Source organism: Diabrotica virgifera, chromosome 3 (genome assembly GCF_917563875.1).
Source record: "Diabrotica virgifera virgifera chromosome 3, PGI_DIABVI_V3a".
In the NCBI taxonomy this organism is placed as follows: domain Eukaryota; kingdom Metazoa; phylum Arthropoda; class Insecta; order Coleoptera; family Chrysomelidae; genus Diabrotica; species Diabrotica virgifera.
Window position 1 is genome coordinate 192,122,411 of NC_065445.1, and position 8,767 is coordinate 192,131,177.

General features: G+C 31.0%; 1 protein-coding gene across 2 annotated transcripts; it reads left to right on the forward strand.

The window, feature by feature from the left end:
- The first annotated feature begins 223 nt into the window (after positions 1-223).
- On the forward strand, positions 224-6,604 carry LOC126881488 (uncharacterized). 2 transcript variants are annotated; one of them, XM_050645773.1, is made up of 7 exons: positions 224-326; positions 2,479-2,716; positions 3,963-4,133; positions 4,372-4,506; positions 5,251-5,483; positions 6,211-6,370; positions 6,459-6,604. In XM_050645773.1, exons 2-7 carry the CDS (start codon positions 2,512-2,514, stop codon positions 6,575-6,577), a joined length of 1,023 nt encoding a protein of 340 aa, XP_050501730.1. In that variant the 5' UTR covers positions 224-326; positions 2,479-2,511; the 3' UTR covers positions 6,578-6,604. The 2 variants fall into 2 exon arrangements, with proteins under 2 accessions (XP_050501730.1, XP_050501731.1); XM_050645774.1 differs by having other exon boundaries at positions 6,211-6,363.
- The last annotated feature ends 2,163 nt before the right edge of the window (positions 6,605-8,767 follow it).

Below are 8,767 nucleotides of genomic sequence, written 5' to 3' on the forward strand. Positions count from 1 at the left end.
AAATTGATAATCCATCGAGAGGAACCGAAAATGCTATAATTAAAAAATATGGAAGTTTGAAGGGATAGTTATAAGTTAAAATGAGGTAAAAAATGTTTGCTAAAATTGAACTTTTATACCCATATCCACTCACAGAACCAATTATAAGAAAAAAGAAGAAGAGCGGTGTATGAAAAAGAAGTGATATTTAGGTTAGGATATTGATTTTGCCTCGCATTTCATCATTTTTATTCCTGATTCCCGCTATTTTTGCTTGAAAACGGTGCCAAATGATACTCATGCTGCCATTAGCCATTCAGCCATTGATAATAGTGGAAGTCGAATCTGTAAGTACACTTTAATTTTTATCAAGTGCAATAATGAAACGAAATATTTATCAGAAACATTACATGCGTGCCAAAAGGATGGACAAAAATCGATCCTTTCCAAGTAGTGAAAGTTTTGGTAATATTAATGAGCAACAATTTAATATTAATCATTCAATTCCTGGGTGCAGTAAGGACCAAGTAATATTTTTAGGAGAAACATATTCCGAATCGGACACTGAAATTGTTAATGGTGACGATTGTGGTGCCTCAACGGTATCAAACGTTTGTGGGGATAAAAGTGTACCAAATCAATCGTTTAATAATAAATTGGCTGAATGGTGCATAACACACAATATAAAAAATTCAGCTACAACTGACTTGCTAAAACTTTTACAAGAATTTAAAGGTGAACCATTACCATTGGACGCTCGAACTTTATTACATACTGTTCGAAGTATTGAGTTAAAAACTGTGCCACCTGGACACTATTACCATTTTGGCTTAAAACATGCAATTGACACTATTGTTAGGTGTTTGGGGTCATCTTTTAAAAGTAGTGGAAATATTATTAATCTTAATGTAAATATAGATGGGTTACCGTTAACCAAAAGTTCTAGCAGTCAAGTATATCCAATACTAATATCCATTGTTGGTGAAAATCTCGTCAGTATGGTAGGTGTTTACCATGGTTATGAAAAACCCAAAAATCCAAATGAATTTTTAGATGACTTTGTGAAAGATGTGATTAATGTTAAGAATTATGGAATTGATATTTTTAAGAGACATTATAATGTAAATATAAAAGCAATTGTATGTGATGCTCCAGCCAAAGCATATATTAAAGGAATTAAAGGACATTCAGGTTACTCGTCTTGTACGAAATGTAATATCGAAGGTGAATACAGTGAGAGAGTGTATTTTCCTGAAATAGATAATTTAGTTTTAAGAACGGATAATCAATTTAGGCTTCAACAAGACGAAGAACACCATATAAATAAGAGTATTTTAGAAGAAATTCCAGGGTTAGATATGATCAACAGTTTTCCATTAGACTATATGCACTTGACTTGTCTTGGTGTAATGAGAAAATTGTTAAACTTCTTTTGCAATGGAAAACCCACTACTAAAATATCGCATCAAAAAATAACTTCTATCTCACAATCCTTGGTTGCTCTGACTAAATGTATACCTCTGGAATTTAATAGGAAACCTCGCTCTTTATCTGAATTACGTAGATGGAAGGCAACAGAATTCAGGCAGATACTGTTTTATACTGGTCCTGTAGTTTTGTTAAAAAATCTAAGCCAGGACCGTTATACAAATTTTTTATCCCTTCATATATCTGTAACAATTCTTTCAAGTAATCGATATAGCAACCTTTTAGATTATGCTGCTGAATTATTACATTATTTTGTAAAAACATTTCAAGTTTTGTATGGCATTGACCATACATCTCACAATATACATAATTTGTTGCATCTTGTCAATGATGTAAAGATTCATGGTCCTTTAGACACTTTCAGTGCGTTTCCATTTGAAAATTTCCTTCAAACTATTTTAAAATCAGTGAGAAAAAGTGAGGCACCCTTGCAACAGATAGTTAAAAGACATTTAGAGAAAAGTACAATACCAATAATAGAAACACAACAGAGCAGTGATAGTGATTATCCCATTTTTAAGGATCCACATATACAGGGACCGATACTTAGTGTAAATGATTTAGCTGAACAATTTAAAACTGTGAAGTTTAAAGATTTTACTTTAAAAACTATTCCACCAGATAATTGCTGTTGTTTAAAAAATGGTGATATTATAATAATTTCTAATATCATAAAAGATGAGGACATCTTTAGTTTGATAGGCACAAAATACATACATAAACATTCTTTTTACACTTATCCTTGTGAATCTTCTAATTTAAACATTTTTAGATTACAAAAGAGTTCAGAAATGCCTCTTGAAGTATTTATAGGAAGTGAAATTGACTACAAGTGTGTTCATTTAAATTTTCAAAATGATATAGTTGTTTTCCCACTCCTACACTGCTACTAAAGATTAATTTTTTAACAAAGTGGATTTTAAAACTATTGTATTGATATTAATTGGACACTTATGCACAACTCATAATAAAAGTGTTGAAGTAATAATGAAATGTTTGATTTTTTTCTAGTTGTTGTGAACAAAACTAAAATCTTTTTTAAAAATGACAGAAAAAACGTGGACTGTTGTTCAATTTATAGATGATGCAACAGTTGAAGCTGTGCCGTCAATGTGGATCCAAGGGAACCGTTGCCACTGGCCATCTACATTACCTATTGACAAATTAAATAATGCAATTAGAAAAAATGATCCATTGAATACTTGCTGGCCAAGTCACACAGTGAAAACTTTCAGAAATGCCACTTTTGGTAAGTAAATTTTTATATTGAGTAATATTTTATATTAAATTTTTTATATACAAGTAAACTTGCTTTACAAATGACCACCTTTCACTGTTGCCTTATATTAGACCATTTTGTTTGATATTTTAAAATAACTACTTTATACATCTCTACCAAATACTAAAGTCTCATTCGCTTCTTAAACTGATCTATTAATCAGGATATGGGTTGAACTATATAGCTTTTTCTATAATTATTCTTTTCATATATATTCTTCACCAGATATTATAATTGATATTCTATTAAGTATTTCATCGATGTTGACCAAAAACATTACCAAAGTAAAGTGGATGTTGTAACTTATCTATGTTGTATGTTTTCACTCTTGTCAGATTAACCTTAAGTCAACAATTCATTATTATTATAACTTAATTCATGGTCATAAATTCTGTATCCCACTTTTAAATAAAATTGGTCTACATGTACCTTCAAGAACCACCCGTTCTGTGACCACCTTCCACGAGGTCATTAACCGCACAAATTATAGTTCAAGTTCCTATCTCTCTAAAACTCTTAAATTAGCAAACACATTATCTCCGCAAATTGATTTCTTTGTGAACGACTTTACTGCGTTTTCCACACAATTATATTTATACTTAACTTAATGTTCTAATTTCAAGACTGATTTGTCAACTACTGTTATTGTCTTTGTTCTAGGATAAGTTGTATTTGTCAATTTCAAAATGTTCTAGCTCTCAATTGTTGAATGAGAGCAAGTAAGTTTATTCTTTATTATTGTTTGTTATGTATTTACCAATTTTGTATCTACTAGATCTTGTTTTTCTAATTTGTGTGACATTTTAATTGTAAAAAATTTTAATTGTATCATGTACTAATGGACTTCGGTCCGTAAATGAATAATAAATAAATAAATAAATTATGGTTGTCAAATAAATAGCAAATATGTGTTGTCAAATAAACTGAAATAAGAAAACATGCTTTTTATGCGTATTACATAAACTATATCAAGCTTGTATAGGGCTTTTCATTCACAGTCATTTGTTTCGAGCTTCTGTCATGTGTCACATAATATTAATATATGTATGTCATACGTTATTGGTACCTATATACCAATGATACAAACCAAAGACGTATGATGTAGATATATTAATATTATGTGACACATATGACAAAAGCTCATAACAAATGACAATCGATGAAAAGCCCTATTAAACACACTACTCATTATGTTTATTCGTGGTTTATTTTTCAGATGATTATATGACAGCGAGAAAAAAGGCAAAAGTTGCAGAAGAAAGAAGCGACTTGAGTTCCACTGATGAACATCATAAAAGAAAAAGAATTCAAAAAATTGTCTCAAGCAGTGATGAATCCCTGGAAGAGAATTCAACAATTATTGGTCCAGCTCCAAAGTTTACAATTAGTAAGTATTCGTCGGCTTAGGGACACACAAACCTAACTATATTTCAGGTAAGGGCGAACTTTCTATGATAATACCCGAAATGTAGTTAGGTTTGTGTGTCCCTAAGCCGAAATATTCTTGTTACTAAACAAATTCAGTAATTTTTTGTGACTTTAATAAACTAGATTTTTTTGAATATTCCTTAACTGTATACTGTATACAGTTAAAATATGAAAAATAAAATGACATTACTTTTTAGGAAATATAAAAGTGACTCAAGAAATTACAAAAGATGCATTAGGTTCTACCCGAGGTTCTACCCAAACAGAAACTTATCCAGTAAATGAGCAATTATTAACATCTGCTTGTCAAAATATTCAGTGTGTGGAAAAAGGTAAATTCTCATTTTATTGCTTGAACTCTTTGGTTCCCTTGTTTGGTTAGATACAATGATTGTTTTCAAATGTTTCAGTTTTCAGGATGAAACTATATTTATTTTTTTTATTAATTTTATTCTTCTATCCCAATTCAACAATTAATTCCTGACACATTTTTTGTGGAGTACTAAAAATCTTCTGAGATCACTTATGGTCATATACCCTATTTGTAAAAAAGGACGAATTCATTAAGATTCATAATAAAGGCCACTGCTTTTGAGAACGGAGACAAATATAGTCTTCGAAATATTGAGTTTGTAACTGTTTATAGTAAGTAAATGAGTAACTCTTTGAAAGTCGTTTTCAATTTTTGTTAAATTGTTCATAACTTTTTATCTTATAAAGGCTGCTGACTATTCAATCAAGAATTTAAAATTTGCAGTAGCCTTTTATTTAATCCGTCTTTTTTTACAGTCGAGTATATTCCAAGAAGTGAACTCAGAAAATTCAACAATTACTGCAAACAGAATTTAGTAATCAGCCAAGTATGTCAAAAAATAAACAGAAACGGACTATTATAAGTTTTTTGTTATTTGCTAAACACAATCTGTAACTTATAAAAATATTGTTACAAAAAATGATAAATTTTATATAGTATAATTATTACTCTATTAAACAGTTCGTCAATAACCCATAATGTATAGTATGTATATAATAATCAATAATGTTTAGTTCAAATAAAAATTGATATTTTATTACAGATAAGATGTTAAAGACCTTGATACAGCAGGGTCATATATTAAGAGGCCTTGTAACGGAGACTTTGGCGGAGGTCAGAGTGTTCAGAAAAGAGTTCAAACAATATCACACTACTACCAATGAAACTGACACTGGCCACAAGTTTTTTCAGTCGTATAGTATGCCCATTAAAAATGAGGAGGAGTTCTCAATCATAGAAGAGGCGCTTGAGAATAAAGAGACATTGTTGAACACAGTAAGCCAAATATTTTTAAATTTTTATTCAATTTGCAATGCAAGATAGATATTAAAGATATAAAACAATTTGTAGAACTGAAGGAAAACTAAATAACTTGTCAAAGTCGATTATTAAACCAAAATATGTAAAATGCATGATGAAGCAAGTTTGCGTTTAGGACGACAAGAAATGCATTTTACAATTTTACTTAGTTTTGTTTTTTATAAAATGTTTACTTATATGTAGTATGTAAAATGAAAAACTACCTATGAACAAACATATAAAACTGTCATTGTATTTTTCTGTCACACTGTCATAAATAAAGCTGTTCACCTATCGCAGCTATCAACTGTCGCTGTTTAGCTTAATTACTCAGATATATTTACACTATTTTTTCACCGTTGACGTTTATGTATTAATCACTCACTAAATTCAGTCAAAAGAGAAATTTTTTATCACTACGCTCACAGGAGTCTGCTAAGTTTAAGTCCTGTTCGAATTTTTTTAAATATTTTGTGTTGTAAGTCGCGAAAATTGTGATTATTACAGACGGAAACTATAACACATTCTTACTCTTCTATACCAACGTTGCCACCTTATAATTATAATAATTATATAAACTGTTCTTATAATACTGGTACTAGTTCATTATTTTCGGGAACAGAAAATATGTGTTTTATATGTTTTACGTAGCGGTTTTAAGTGTTTCAATAGTCATGTGAATATTTAATCAAATTTGTTGTAGATCACCGAAGTATCTAAATTGGGAGGAGCCACGGTATACGATTTTGTGAGAAGGGCAATGATATTAATATTAACAAATGAATTTGCCAATGAATATAGCTGGCTAGGTAGGAAGGGTAAAAAGCCTTTCCACACCACAAATATTGCCAAAATGGTAATAAGTAAGTAATTAAAGAAAAATATTTGAAATAACTGTAGTACTTATAAGCAATATTCATTGTATTTTGATATGAATTTTTTTACTTGTAGGAGCTGCTGAAGTTGCTGGTTTGACAAAAAGTCAAAAGGAAACTGAGGTTTCTATACAAACATGGCTACGGAGGGCGTCAGATCGACGCAACAGTGGAAAAATTATAAAAAAATTTTAAAATAAATAAAAAATAGGTACCAACTTAGTTTTTATTTGACTAATAATTCCTTAAATGACTCAATTGCTCATTATTAAAAATGCAAATGCACATATTTGAAGGAAATTAGTTCGCCTTAAAAAAATAAGTGCAATTTGCTGTTTTGGGGATAAATTTTCCAGGGTAGGATTGTATAAAAACGTTCATATAAGGTTGTAAAAATACGTCCATAGGATGTTGTAAAAAGACGTCCATAGGACGTTGTAAAAAGACGTCCATAGGACGTTGTAAAAAGATGTCCATAGGACGTTACCTTTTACAACATAAGACGTCCATAAGACGTCTTATGGATGTGTTTTAGGCGTAAATGGACATCCATAAGACGTACGTAATGTCGAAATCAGACATCCCATTGACGTCTTTAAGACGTCTTTGTGCTGTTTGGGTATGGCCATTTCCGCATTTTTGCAAGATATGTTTTTTGCTAAGAATAACCCAAATTATCTAAAAAAAATCGTTCGTAATGAAAAAATTATTTTTGTGAATTTGTTTAATAAGAATTGTTAAAACAATTTTTTGACAACGGCACCGCCCGGCACCCTGTGGATGTGTTTGTTATAAGGACTCTTTTTGAGTAAGTTTGTGCAAAAACATCTAATTGAAATAGTTTCGCTAACGGGGGCGACGATACAGTTGGACTATAGCGCTAATTGTTAATAACTAAAAATAACAGCTTTGTAGTAAAATAATGACAAAAATCTCTTTGGGACCTTGAAGAAGGGGTTTGAAACTTGATTGGTCACTTATTGAAATTCATAATAATACTTTTAATCGAGTTATTAAGCCTTGAAAATGGCCTTTTCGCATTTTTTAAATTTTTAATCGCATGTAACTCGACAACAATCAATTTTAGAGAAAAATGACAATAGACCTTTTTTGCCCAGAATGACCCAGTTTATCTAAAAAAATATTGCTCGAAATAAAAAAAATATTTTTGTGAATTTGTTTAAAAAAAATGTTTAAACAATTTTTCGACCACGGTACCGCCCGGCACCCTGTGGATATGTTATAAGGACTTCTTTTTGAGTAAGTTTGTTTAAAAATATCGAATCGGAATAATTTCGCTAGCCGGAGCGACGATACTGCCTGGTCTAATTTAAAAAGTAGTTTTCGAGGCAATTTGTCATGTAAACATGTGTTGTGACAATAAACACATCTGCACCACACCAAACTGAAACCAACGTAAACGTTCTATGTATGATAATGTGAATGGGCAGTCCGATTGACGGTCTGCAAACTCTACGTGCCGAAAACGCGACGTGCATTATAATATGACGCGACCTATACTGTACATATCTTGAATAACTTTTTTGTGTACGCACAACAAATTACATGCTTTGCCAAAAATGCAGAACAAATCTACCACTAACTTGGTGGTTTATACCCTATTCCAGGAATATACGACTGTTTTGGATTATCTCAACAACGAATACTTCACTGTGGAAAATATAAAGAGCGAAACTAAATTGCAAATTACATTGTTGCTTAGTGAAATAATTATTGGAGCCATTTAATTTCGTACTTCTTATGTTGCACACTAAAATATTCGTTGACTCGATAATCCAAAAGAGTCATATATTCGTGGAATGACCTATATTCAGATTTTATTCAATGGTTTGGATTATATATGGATACGGATATTCTTGGGATTATATATGGTACAGCCTTACGTAAAATTGGAGCGCAACATTATATCTTGTATATCTTTTTTGTTTATGCAGAAAAGATTACACCCTTCGGCAAAAATGCAGAACTAACTTGTGGTTTATTCAGATTTTCTCTAATCGTTTGGATTCTATTTGGGGCAGTACAGCTTTACGTAAACTTGGAGCACCACATTATAACTTGTAATATATTTTTTTCTTATGCAGAACAAATTACACGCTTTGGCAAAAATGCAGAACAAACTCAGCACTAACTTGTGGTTTATTCAGATTTTCTCTAATCGTTTGGATTCTATATGGGACAGTACAGCTTTACGTTAACTTGAAGCGCCACATTATATCTTGTATATCTTTTTTGTTTATGTAGAACAAATTACACGCTTTGGCACAAATGCAGAACAAACCTAGCACTAACTTGTGGTTTATTCAGATTTTCTCTAATCGTTTGGATTCTATATGAGGCAGTACAGCTTTACGTAGAAACAAA